This window comes from Leucoraja erinacea, chromosome 21 (assembly GCF_028641065.1).
Source record: "Leucoraja erinacea ecotype New England chromosome 21, Leri_hhj_1, whole genome shotgun sequence".
NCBI classification, from domain to species: domain Eukaryota; kingdom Metazoa; phylum Chordata; class Chondrichthyes; order Rajiformes; family Rajidae; genus Leucoraja; species Leucoraja erinaceus.
In genome coordinates this window covers 33,883,745-33,896,434 of record NC_073397.1, presented here as the reverse complement: position 1 = coordinate 33,896,434, position 12,690 = coordinate 33,883,745, and the positions used below count along the sequence as shown (strand labels likewise).

Genomic DNA, 12,690 nt, shown 5'->3' with positions numbered 1-12,690 from the left:
CTGCATCAGCTGATGTGAGCAGAAATATTTTGAGAATTTTACGAGAGCACTGAGAAATCGACAGTGAAATAATACTGATATGATAATATTGAAATCAAAAGTCGAACAATGATTCCCTCAAATGAATGAGCCTATTCTCACGTGATTTTGCACCTATCCACAAGATCGGCAGAAGAATCATAAGGTCATAAGTCATAAGTCATTGGCTATATTTAAGAGGGAGTTAGATGTGGCCCTTGTGGCTAAGGGGATCAGAGGGTATGGAGAGAAGGCAGGTACGGGATACTGAGTTGGATGATCAGCCATGATCATATTGAATGGCGGTGCAGGCTCGAAGGGCCGAATGGCCTACTCCTGCACCTAATTTCTATGTTTCTATGTTTCTAAGTAACAGGAGTAGAATTAGGCCATTGGGCAAATCAAGTCTACTCCGCCATTCAATCATAGCTGATCTATCTCTCCCTCCTAACCCCATTCTCCTGCCTTCTCCCCATCACCTCTGACTCTTGTACGAACCAAGAATCTATCTTTCTCTGCCTTAAAAATATCCACTGACTTGGCCTCCACAGACTCGTGTGGCAAAGAATTCCACTGATTCACCGCCCTCTGACTAAAGAAGGTGCTGCCTGCTCCTCAAAATCTTGTTTGTCCGAGCACTAATCCTTTCACGTGGCTGAATCACCTCCGATCTATATAGATGCATTTGTGTGTTTAAGAAGGAACTGCAGATGCTGGAAAATCGAAGGTAGACAAAAGTGCTGGAGAAACTCAGTGGGTGCAGCAGCATCTATGGAGCGAAGGAGATAGGCAACGTTTCACCACTATAGGAAATATTCTCCAATGAACAATCACCACTTTAGGAAATAGGCAACGTTTCGGGCCGAAACCCTTTTGGGTTTCGGCTCGAAACGTTGCCTATTTCCTTCACTCCATAGATGCTGCTGCACCCGCTGAGTTTCTCCAGCACTTTTGTCTACCATAGATACATTCATGCTGTGTGGCTGAATTCATTTTGTTTAGTTCAGTTGTGCTGTTGCAAGTAAGAATGTCATTGTTCTGTCTGGGACATGTGACGATAAAACACTTGACTCCAGAATTGTTTTTGAAACGTCAAAGAAATAACTCACATTGTTTCACCTTTGCGCGTTGCTTAAGCAGAATATTAAATAGATAAGTCATTTCTGTTTTGCACAAGAAAAGCTCGAAGTTCCCTCTCAACCCCATTCTCCTGCCTTCTCCCCATAGCAAAAGGATTTGAGTATAGGAGCAGGGTGGGTTCCACTGCAGTTGTACAGGGTTTTGGTGAGACCACACCTGGAGTATTGAGTACAGTTTTGGTCTCCTAATCCGAGGAAAGACATTCTTGCCATAGAGGGAGTGCAGAGAAGGTTCACCAGACTGATTCCTGGTATGCCAGGACTTTCATATGAAGAAAGACTGGATAGACTCGGTTTGTACTCACTACAATTTAGAAGGTTGAGGGGGGGATCTTATAGAAACATACAAGATTCTTAAGGGGTTGGACAGGCTAGATGCAGGAAGATTGTTCCCGATGTTGGGGAAGTCCAGAACAAAGGGGTCACAGTTTAAGGATAAAGGGGAAATCATTTAGGACCGAGATGAGGAAAACTTTTTTCACACAGAGAGTGGTGAATCTGTGGAATTCTCTGCCGCAGATGGTAGTTGAGGCCAGTTCATTGGCTATATTTAAGAGGGAGTTAGATATGGCCCTTGTGGCTAAAGGGATCAGGGGGTATGGAGAGAAGGCAGGAACAGGATACTGAGTTGGATGATCAGCCATGATCATATTGAATGGCGGTGCAGGCTCGAAGGGCCGAATGGCCTACTCCTGCACCTATTTTCTATGTTTCTATAACTCCTCAGATTCAGATTCAAACTATATTCTCATTGTGCAGTACAGAGACAACGCAAAGCAGTTAGCATCTCTCTAGAAGAGTGACAAAGAATATGAGCAATAAATAAATATATTTACATGCATCCAGTCATAGTAGTGCAATTATTTTTTTCCTGGTGGAAGGAGTGTCCAGGGGGGGGTGATTGGCAGTCACCGAGGTACATTGTTGAGTAGTGTAACAGCCGCAGGGAAGAAGCTGTTCCTGGACCTGCTGGACCGGCAACGGATGGTAGGAGGGTAAACAGTCTGTGGTTGGGGTGATACACCCCTGATACACTCGCTAATACTGGTGCACGCAGGTTCCACCAAGATGCAGGACCGAACGCCACAGGAGATCCTTCTTCCCCGCGGCTGTCAAATCTTCCAACTCCTCCCCCTTCTGTCGTGGGGTAGACTGGGACCGGCTCCCCTCCCCAATCTTTGCACATCCCCCGAGCCTTTGCACTCGTCACTTTAATTTTATGTTTCGTGTATTTATTCATGTGTGTATATATTTATATTATGGTATATGGACACACTGATCTGTTGTGTAGTAAATGCCTACTATGAAGCAAAGCAAGAATTTCATTGTCCTATACACGGACACATGACAATAAACTCACTTGAACTTGAACTTGAACTATTTTGTGTGGTTTTTTTTTATGACTGTTGTCAGATCAATTTCCCTCCTGAGATCAATAAATTTCTATCGTATCGTATCATGATCAATGTACGCATTTATGTACAACTAGAATTGTAGTTGTCTTACTGTGTTTTGTTCGCTCTGGGTCTTCCTCTGGCAATAATATCTGTTTCTTGCTTTTGTTCGGCTCATTAGACACCAGAGCATCTTGAGCGTTTGTGGCTTTAGTTACGCTGTTGTTTCTGCTCTGCGGCGAACATTCCCCATTCTCAGAGGGCCGACTTAAATCTCTCTTCTTCTTCTTGCACTTCTTCGGCGAGGTTTCTGCATTTTCAGTTGCCCTGAAGTCAGTAAAACCCCCTTTATCTTTTAGAATGTGGAAACAAAGAACTGCAGGTGCTGGTTAATACACAAAAGGACACAAAAGTGCGATAGCGTGTCAGAGCATAGGCAGGTGACGCTTCAAGTCTGAAGAAGGGTCCCAACCTGAAACGCCACCTCCTGAGTTACTTCAGCACTTTGTGTACCTTTATCATGTACATTACTTGTATGTAAACAACAAACATGTCTGTTACCCTGACGAGAATCTTGAAGTTTCCTTAACAATAATAAGGAATTAATTGAACAAAGGTCATTAAGACCAAGTGGACACACAAACAAACACTTCAATGAGAATGTATTCAATATCACACTCTTCCTCTTTAGGTCATTAATGATATGCCCTATATAAAACTGGTATATTCTATCAATTAAATTAGTGCATTCCAATTTTTCATCCGTTTTGCCCTGACTAGACTTACAGCCAAAGAGTGATTTTAATTACCACCTATTGTATACAACCCAAACAAGTCACTTCTGTTAAGTGCATTTAGTGCCAACAGCTTAATTAAAAAATTAAGGCGAAATTAAATTTAATTACAAAATTTGTATTTGTGAAAATTAGACACAATAACTAAAACTTAAATGGCTCAATGCACAGAGTCAATCATTGCCTCTCATCTATGGAGCACTTTTTAATGAGATTAATTTCAAGCTGAAGTTTAGAAGGATGAGGGGGTATCTCATTGAAACAGACAGAATAGTGAAAGGCTTGGATAGAGTGGATGTGGAGAGGATGTTTCCACTTGTGGGAGAGTCCGAGAGTCCAAGACTAGAGGTCATAACCTCAGAATTAAAGGACGCTCCTTTAGGAAGGTGATGAGAAGGAATTTATTTAGTCAGCGGGTGGTGAATCTGTGGAATTCATTGCCACAGAAGGCTGTTGTGGCCAAGTCAATGGGTATTTTTAAGACAGAAATAGATAGATTCTTGATTAGTACGGGTGTCAGGGGTTATGGGGAGATGATTGGTCAGCCATGGTTAAATGGTGGAGCAGACTTGATGGGCCGAATGGCCTATTTCTGCTCTTATCATTTATGACCTGATGACTTTCTGCAGCACATGGAATTCTGGGTAAGTACCGTCACCATTGTCGGCTTGTTCCGATGTAAACTTGAGCGATCGTACAGAGTTGTGGAAATGACAAACTGCCTTGATTGAACTAGGGACTGAGTACAGAATTGTTTACGTAAGTCCGTGGTTACGTAAGCCGCCTATTGCGTAAAAAAACAGGGAATGTCTGTATATAAAATGTAATGGTGGCACGGTGGTGCAGCAGTAGAGTTGCTGCCTCACAGCGCCAGATACCCCACGTTCGATCTATGACTGCAGATGCTTGTCTGTATGGAGTTTGTCCCTTCCAGAACAAGGGGTCACAGTTTAAGGATAAGGGGGAAATCTTTTAGGACCGAGATGAGGAAAACATTTTTCACACAGAGAGTGGTGAATCTCTGGAATTCTCTGCAACAGAAGGGAGTTGAGGCCAATTCGTTGGCTATATTTAAGAGGGAGCTAGATGTGGCCCTTGTGGCTAAAGGGATCAGGTGGTATGGAGAGAAAGCAGGTACAGGATACTGAGTTGGATGATCAGCCATGATCATATTGAATGGCGGTGCAGGCTCGAAGGGCCGAATGGCCTACTCCTGCACCTATTTTCTATGTTTCCATGCTTCTATGTTTCTCCCTGTGACCTGCATGGGTTTTCTCCGAGATCTCCGGCCTCCTCCCACACTCCAAAGATGTACCGGTTTGTAGGCTAATTGGCTTGGTATAAATGTAAATTGTCTTTAGCTTGTGTGGGATGTGTAAATGCGCGGGGATCGCTGGTCGGTACGGACTCGGTGGGCCGAAGGGCCTGTTTCCTTCCTGCATTTATCACACTAAAACTAAAAAGGCTGACACAGTGGATAAAACTTTAAAAAATGGAGAAATACTTAAGCCCCAAAAAATGACCTCAGCCCATTATAAACCCGATGGAAGATAAACAATGTCTGTTATATTCCAGGCAAAAGCAACATACCTTTTTCTACCTCGACCTCGACCAACTGTTTTTACAACTTTCACATCCACTGCTGCCTGCGTTCTTTCTGCATGTTTCCACTGAATATGCTTTTCCAGTTGGGACTTCGATACAAATGAGGCTTCACACTGCAGGCAGTGGTGGCTATATTTCTTTGCGTCGATGACCTGTGATAAAACAGTCTGGTTTCAGCATGAGTTGCAGCTTTACAGGCAATCCCCGTGTTACACAAGAGTTACTTACGTTCCTGCCTGAGAACTATCCATAAATTGATTTAAAGTCAAAAATATTCATTTTCTACGGGTGCTACGACTGGGCTTGTATTCACTGGAATTTAGAAGGATGAGAGGGTATCTTATAGAAACATATACAATTCTTAGGATTTGGACAGGCTAGATGCAGGAAAAATGTTCCCGATGTTGGGGGAGTCCAGAACCAGGGGTCATAGTTTAGGAATAAGGGGTAGGCCATTTAAGACTGTGATGAGGAAAAACTTTTTCACCCAGAGAGTTGTCAATCTGTGGAATTCTATGTCACAGAAGACAGTGGAGGCCAATTCACGATGTATTCAAGAGAGTTAGATATAGCTCTGAGGGCTAACGGAATCAAGGGATATGGGGAGAAAGTAGGAACGGGGTACTGATTTTGGATGATCAGCCATGATCATATTGAATGGCGGTGCTGGCACGAATGGCCTACTCCTGCACCTATTTTCTATGTTTCTATATCATAAACTTTTGCATACACTTCCTATAATTCTTTCATTTCAAGATTCAAGATTCAAGTGAGTTTACTGTCATGGGTCCCAGATAGGACAATGAAATTCTTGCTTTGTTTCAGCACAACAGAACATAGAAGGCATGAATACAGAACAGATCAGTGTGTCCATATACCATTATATAAATATATACACACATGAATAAATAAAACATATAAAGTGCAAATAAACTGATAATGGGCTATTAATGTTCAGAGTTTTGTTTGAGTTGAGTTCAATAGCCTGATGGCTGTGGGGAAGAAGCTGTTTCTGAACCTGGACGTTGCAGTCTTCAGGCTCCTGTACCTTCTACCTGAAGGTAGCGGGGAGATGAGTGTGTGACCAGGATGGTGTGGGTTGAATATCGTCCATGCATTAGCCATGATTAATTTAATGGGGCACGTACTCCACCTGGGACATACAAGGAACTGTAGATGCTGGAATCGTGGCTGCCTCTGGGTCCTCCACTTTGCTCCCACATCCCAAAGACGTGCAGGTTTGTAGGTTAGTTTGCCCTGTGTAAATTGCCCCCTTGTGCGTAGGGAGTGGATGAGAAAGGGGGGGATAACATAGAACCAGTATAATAGGGTGATCGATGGTCGGCGTGGACTGAAGGACCAGTTTCCATGCTGTATCGCTAATTAAAAAACCATGACTGTATCGTTCAAATGCACATTTACTATAAAAACATTAAATTTGTCCGTTAAAACAGGACACACAGAAACTTGTTAAACATTCACTCATAATATATTTTTATTGAAAGTTCTACCCTAATCATTATGTTGCAGTTAGGTTATGAATTATACAATGTGCATTTAAATGATGCACTATCCTACATGGCTTCAATGACCTGTATTCATATTTATATTGATATCACAATAATGCATATTATCAAAGTGAATTTTAAGGTTTTACAAACATTAATGGTTCAAACTACCTACTGGGAGTTCCTTAAGATCGTTGTCCTCAGCTTTGTGCCTTCCCTTCCATCTGTTTGGCACTTTTGCACTATGTCCTAAATGATAGAAAACAATGTTCAGACAATAATAATTTTATTATGTTTAAATATTACATAACAAACATTTATCTGCACCTCAAGGAATAATTACATGTGGTTCTGCCCCATTATAGCGAGTAATTCAATGACGTTTTGATTTTTCGAATCTTAAAAGATATATGACTCAAAGAAAATATGTCAAAAAACTATTTTCTGGAGGAGACAGGTTCCGACCTGAAATACGCTCATCATTTTTTCACCGAGACGGTGCCTGGCCCGCTGAGTTACTCCAACACTTTATGTCTATCTTCAATCTAATTGTAGTGCATCAGAAAGGCAAAGTGGCACAGAGGTAGTGTTGCTGCCTTGCAGCTCCAGAGACCCGGGTTCGATCCTGACTACGGGTGCTGTCTGTACGGAGTTTGCACGTTCTCCCTGTGACCTGCGTCGGGTTTCTCCGAGTGCTCCCACACTCCAAAGACGTACAGATTTGTAGGTTAATTGGCTTCTGTGATTTGTAAATTGTCCCTAGTGCGTAGGATAGTGCTAGTGTATGGGGCGATCACTCATAGGTGCAGACTCAGTGGGACTATGGGCTTGTTTCCACACCGTATCTCTAAAGGGCCTGTCCCACTTCCACGACCTAATTCACGACCTCTGCTGAGTTTGCCCTTGGCTGATACTCGTCGCATGGTCATCACGAGGTCATGGGAGGGTCGTAGGTAGGTCGTGATATTAGTTGTAGCTACTTGTGGCATCAAGTAGGTCGGGGCATTTTTTCAACACGATGAAAAATGTTCACGAGTAAATAAGGTTGTGAATTAGGTCGTGAAAGTGGGACAGGCCCTTAAAGTAAAGTCCTCCAGATTTTCAATTAACATATCATGCCACAACTAGCTATAAGTTTGTTGGAATTTCTGAGTTCAAAATATAACAGATCAACGAGTCAAAAGAAAAAGAAAATTGTATAATAATTTTTGATTAAGTTTGACAATTAAATACGATAAACTTGGTTAAACTAAGTAAGAAGAGAGAATGATATAAAACATTAAATATTTTGTTACTACTTGTGAGCAATGAGTTTCTCTTGAGGAACAAGTATTTAAGTATATGATTCAATTAAATTATTGTTCATTTCATTTCATGCACAGCTATAATTAAGCAGTTCTGATCGATCACAGAGTAGATATTAAAAAAAGGTATTGCTGACAAGAAGGGTTAGTCTCAGACTTAAGATAGACACAATGAGCAAACATAGAAACATAGAAATTAGGTGCAGGAGTAGGCCATTCGGCCCTTCGAGCCTGCACCGCCATTCAATATGATCATGGCTGATCATCCAAACCTAAAGAATTGGGTGGTCTAGCACTTCCTAGCTTTATGTACTACTACTGGGCAGTAAATATCAAAAATATGATTCACCTGCTGGACAATTCTGCCCAGCAGGTGGATTGGATTATAATGGAGAGAGAGGACTGCTCCCCTTGTAACATTTGAGCGATCCTCCTCTCACCAATGAGCTTGAATAACACAAAATACAATAAAAATCCAATTATACATAGTACAATTAGAACCTGGAAACAAATAAAACATAACCTGAAACTAAGAAATCTATCTCCGTTATCTCCAATAGCTAATAATCCGGCGTTTAAACCCTCTATTATAGATAAATCATTTACACAATGGGACAGAATAGGAATTAAAACGTTCGGAGATTTGTACGAAAATGGAAAATTATTATCATTCCATCAATTACAAATAAAATATAATCTGTGAAATAATCATTACTTTAAATATCTTCAAATATCTGACTATCTGAACAAATATACACAAGATTATCATAAAATGCCACCAGATTTACTGGACGAAGCAATGAAGACAAAGGCTGAATCAGCAAACTTAATATCATACTTGTATAACATTATTTTAAATATAGAAATACCTTCAACCGACGGTATTAGAAGAGACTGGGAACAAGAACTAGCTATAAAAATTTCAAAAGAGAGGTGGGATAAACATTTACAATATGTGCATAAATGCTCGATTAACGTTAGACACTCTCTAATAAAATTCAAAATCTTACACAGATTATACTATTCAAAAACCAAAATAAGTAAACTTTTTCCTAATGTTTCACCTATTTGTGATAAATGCCGATCTCAAGAAGATGACATGAAGCTACCATAGCGCACTCATTTGTTTTTTGTATAAAAATACAAAACTTTTGGACTGAAATTTTTGAAATCTTCACAAAATTATTCAAAATAAAACTGATACCAAAACCTGAATGGATTATCTTTGGAACAATGGAAGGTAGCCCTGAACTAAATGTGTTTCAAAAGAATCTATTTAATTATGGGCTAATAATGGGGGAAAAAAGCGTATACTTAAATTCTGGAAGAATGCTCCTGTACCAACACTAAATATGTGGATTTCAAATATGTTTGAAACATTACACCTGGAAGATATGAGACTCCTCCTTGCAGGCAAATCAGTCGACTTCCAAAAGACGTGGTCTGCATTTATCGACTCACTACATGAATCAGTACTTCAAAAAATAAATGGTGTCAGGATCTGGTAAAGGGGGAGGAAAAATATGAAGTTGGTATATCCCTTTTGCGCAGTTGTTATTATAGCTTTGTTTTGTTTTTTTTGTTTTTTTTTCTAGGGTTTTTCTTAATTTTTTTCTCTAACCAATGGGTCTCTATTTTTTTCTCATCGATCACTCTTTTATGAATGAATGAATGAATGAATCTCTTTATTGTCATTGCACATGGTACAACAAAATTTAAAAGTCAATCCAACGGTGTGATTCAAAAATATATATATGTAAAAAAATTACAGATAAATAACACTAGCAGCTGAGGTATTCGGTGTTGTACAGTTATATACAGTTTCTAGACCAAGTGCAGACCCGTTGGGTCTGCTCCCCCAATGGTGTGATCCCCCAGCCCAATATTCCACCATGCACCCATCTCCTCCAACGGAACTGAAGCCGTCCCCAAATGTAAGATTCCAGCACTCCCCTGCCTCCCTCAGCAGTGGATTTAAAAAAAATCCAATTGCACCTCCCCTGCCTGCTGCAGCAGTGAAAAGTTCAGAGTGTTCCTGTCTTGCAACTTTGTTTTGAAGTGTGTTGGAAGCTGATAGGAAGGAGCAGCCGTCAACGAATCAAAAGGCAGAAAGGCAGCCGGACGGACGGCAGGCGGCAGCCACAGACTTTTATATATAGATAGATAGATAGATAGATAGATAGATAGATAGATAGATAGATAGATAGATAGATAGATAGATAGATAGATAGATAGATAGATAGATAGATAGATAGATAGATAGATAGATAGATAGATAGATAGATATAGTAGTGCAAATGGTTAAGTACATTCAGGATGTTTTTAAGGTGCTTGTGAGTAAGAACCATTCAGTTGAATGTGAGTGTTATTTCTTATTTTGCATTGTTAAGTTCACGTATGGCTATGGGGTAGAAGCTGTCTCTGAGTCTGTTTGTGTGAGTTTTGAAAGACCTGTACCATTTGCCAGAGGGCAGCAGGTGGAACAGGTTGTGTCCAGGGTGGGAAGGGTCCTTCAGGATGTTGGCTGCCCTGCCAAGGCAGCAAGAGCTGAAGATGTCCTTCAGGGAGGGCAGTGGGCAGCCAGTGATTTATTGTGCGGTGTTGATGACACTTTTACACAAAAACAACTTTCTTTCTCTACTTTCTTTATCTATATCTTTCCTTAAAGCTTAAAAAATGAAGGGGCACAATAAATGTAATAAGATATATCTGGATCGTACTATTGTAATTTACTGAACTTCTAATAAATAAAAATATTAAAAAAAAAAAAAAAAAAAAGATAGACAAAAAAAGTTGGAGTAATGCCCCTGTCCCACTTGAGAAACCTGAACGGAAACCTCTGGTGACTTTGCGCTCCACCCAAGGTTTCCGTGCAGTTCCTGGAGGTTCCCGGAGGTTTTTGTCAGTCTCCCTACCTGCTTCCACTACCTGCAACCTCCGGCAAGCACCTGCAACCTCCGGGAACCGCCCGGAAACATTGGGTGGGGCGCAAAGTCTCCAGAGGTTTCCGTTCAGGTTTCCCAAGTGGGACAGGGGCATAACTCAGCGGGACAGGCAGCATCTCTGGAGAGAAGGATAGGGTGACGTTTCGGGTCGAGACATGTCATTAGACCAGTGTCAGGCTTGCATGACTGCGATTTCTACATTTTTTGGGGCTGTGGATGCCATTACCAATCCCAACATTGACTGTTCACCCCTTACGGCTATCAATGGATGGTGGGGAATGACGTCCCTTAGTTCACCCAGAGACGGAAAACCCACAAGGTCTAAAATTTAAACTCGTCACAATAAAGGGAGCAGCTTAGTTTAATTTAGTTTAGAGATACAGCGTAGAAACAGGCTCTTTGGCCCACCGAGTCCGTGCCAACCAGCGATCCCCCGTACAGTAGTATTATCCTACACTCTGGGGACAATTCATCAAAGCCGATTAACTCACAAGCCCACACGCCTTTGGAATGTGGAAGGAAACGGGAGCACCCGGAGTAAACCCACGGGGTCACGGGAGAACGTACAAACTCCGTACAGACATCAACCTATGGTGAGGACCGAACCTGAGTCCCTGGTGCTGTGAGGCAGCAACTCTACCGCTGTGCCAAAACCAGAGATTTGTCACACTTGCTTCCAAATGCATTCAATAATCTGCAGTTAATGTGAAACGGTCGGATCTGGGGTTGCATATTTCAAGATTGAAGTTAAACACTAGATTATTCTATACTTAAAATATCGCCTGCATGATGGATAAAATAATGAGATTTTGATCCATGCCACAAGGCAGTTAAGTGTATGGTCAAATAAGGACTCGGAGTATTACCTATTGAGATTTCCACAATTACTACACTGGGTCGGCATTAATAACTGCTCGAAAACAGACCAGATTTAAATGAAAACAATAAATTAAAATATTTACAAAAATGAAATTATCGTTGGACATTTTAATGACACGTTTTGTTTGAAAGGTTATTACTATCCTGCCCTTCCCCTCCTCACCAACCATCACAGACAGGGTGGCTTTTATTAATAAAGAAAAGCATGAACATCATTTGTATTCTCCTCAACTGCACATACATGTATGAAAATGCATAAAAGAAGCCTGCCTTTGTTTGAAAAAAAGGAGCTAAATATATCTGGTTTCTGCAATTGGATGATTTTTTTTTCTGGATAAGCCAGGCTTCCGAACACAACGCGGTAGGTCAGACGCCTCACTGAAAAACCACTAATTAAAAAAACATCGCAACACAAAATCATTCAGCTTTATAATAAAGCTGACCTCAAAGTGGCCACAGGGAGAAATCTGGCTGTGTTGAAACAAGGCGGAATGAAATACAACGTGCCAATAGTTGTATTCATTGGAAATTACTGCAATCCAGTTTAAATAAAATCAACTGTTTAGCAGATATAAAGTGCTACAATCCAAACAAACCAATACTTAATGGTCCATGTAGTTTAATTTAGAGATACAGCGCGCAAACGGGCCCTTTAGCCCACCGAGCCCACACCAAGCAGCTATCCCCGCACATTAGCACCATCACACACGCACACACACACACACACACACACACACACACACACGCACACACACACGCACACACACACACACGCACACACACACACACAGGGACAATTTTTACATTTATATCTAGCCAATTAACCTAAAAACCTGTACGCCTTTGGAGTGTGGGAGGAAACTGAAGTTCTCGAAGAAAACCCACGCAGGTCACGGGGAGAACGTGCAAACTCCTCACGTACAGGAGAACGTACAAAACTCGGTTTGTGGTAGAATCTTTCCAAAACTAAAATTATTCATTTGTATAATTTTATCTTTGTTTTTTCTTGTTTCAACCGTTCTTGAATTTTCTTCCAAAGGCCTTCACCATCTGTGATCTACCATGGGAGCAATGTAATCGTGACCCCAAAGGCACAGACCTCTC

General features: G+C 41.1%; 1 protein-coding gene across 1 annotated transcript in view; it reads right to left on the bottom strand.

Annotated features, from left to right (window-relative positions):
* Positions 1-12,690, bottom strand: part of znf512b (zinc finger protein 512B) — a 54,310-nt gene that overhangs the window by 27,175 nt on the left and 14,445 nt on the right. Inside the window, exons 3-5 of the mRNA XM_055652606.1 lie at positions 6,634-6,707; positions 4,936-5,102; positions 2,664-2,878 (exon numbers count right to left, since the gene is read on the bottom strand). Of these exons, the coding sequence (XP_055508581.1) occupies positions 2,664-2,878; positions 4,936-5,102; positions 6,634-6,707 (456 nt within the window). The remainder of the gene's footprint in view (positions 1-2,663; positions 2,879-4,935; positions 5,103-6,633; positions 6,708-12,690) is intronic.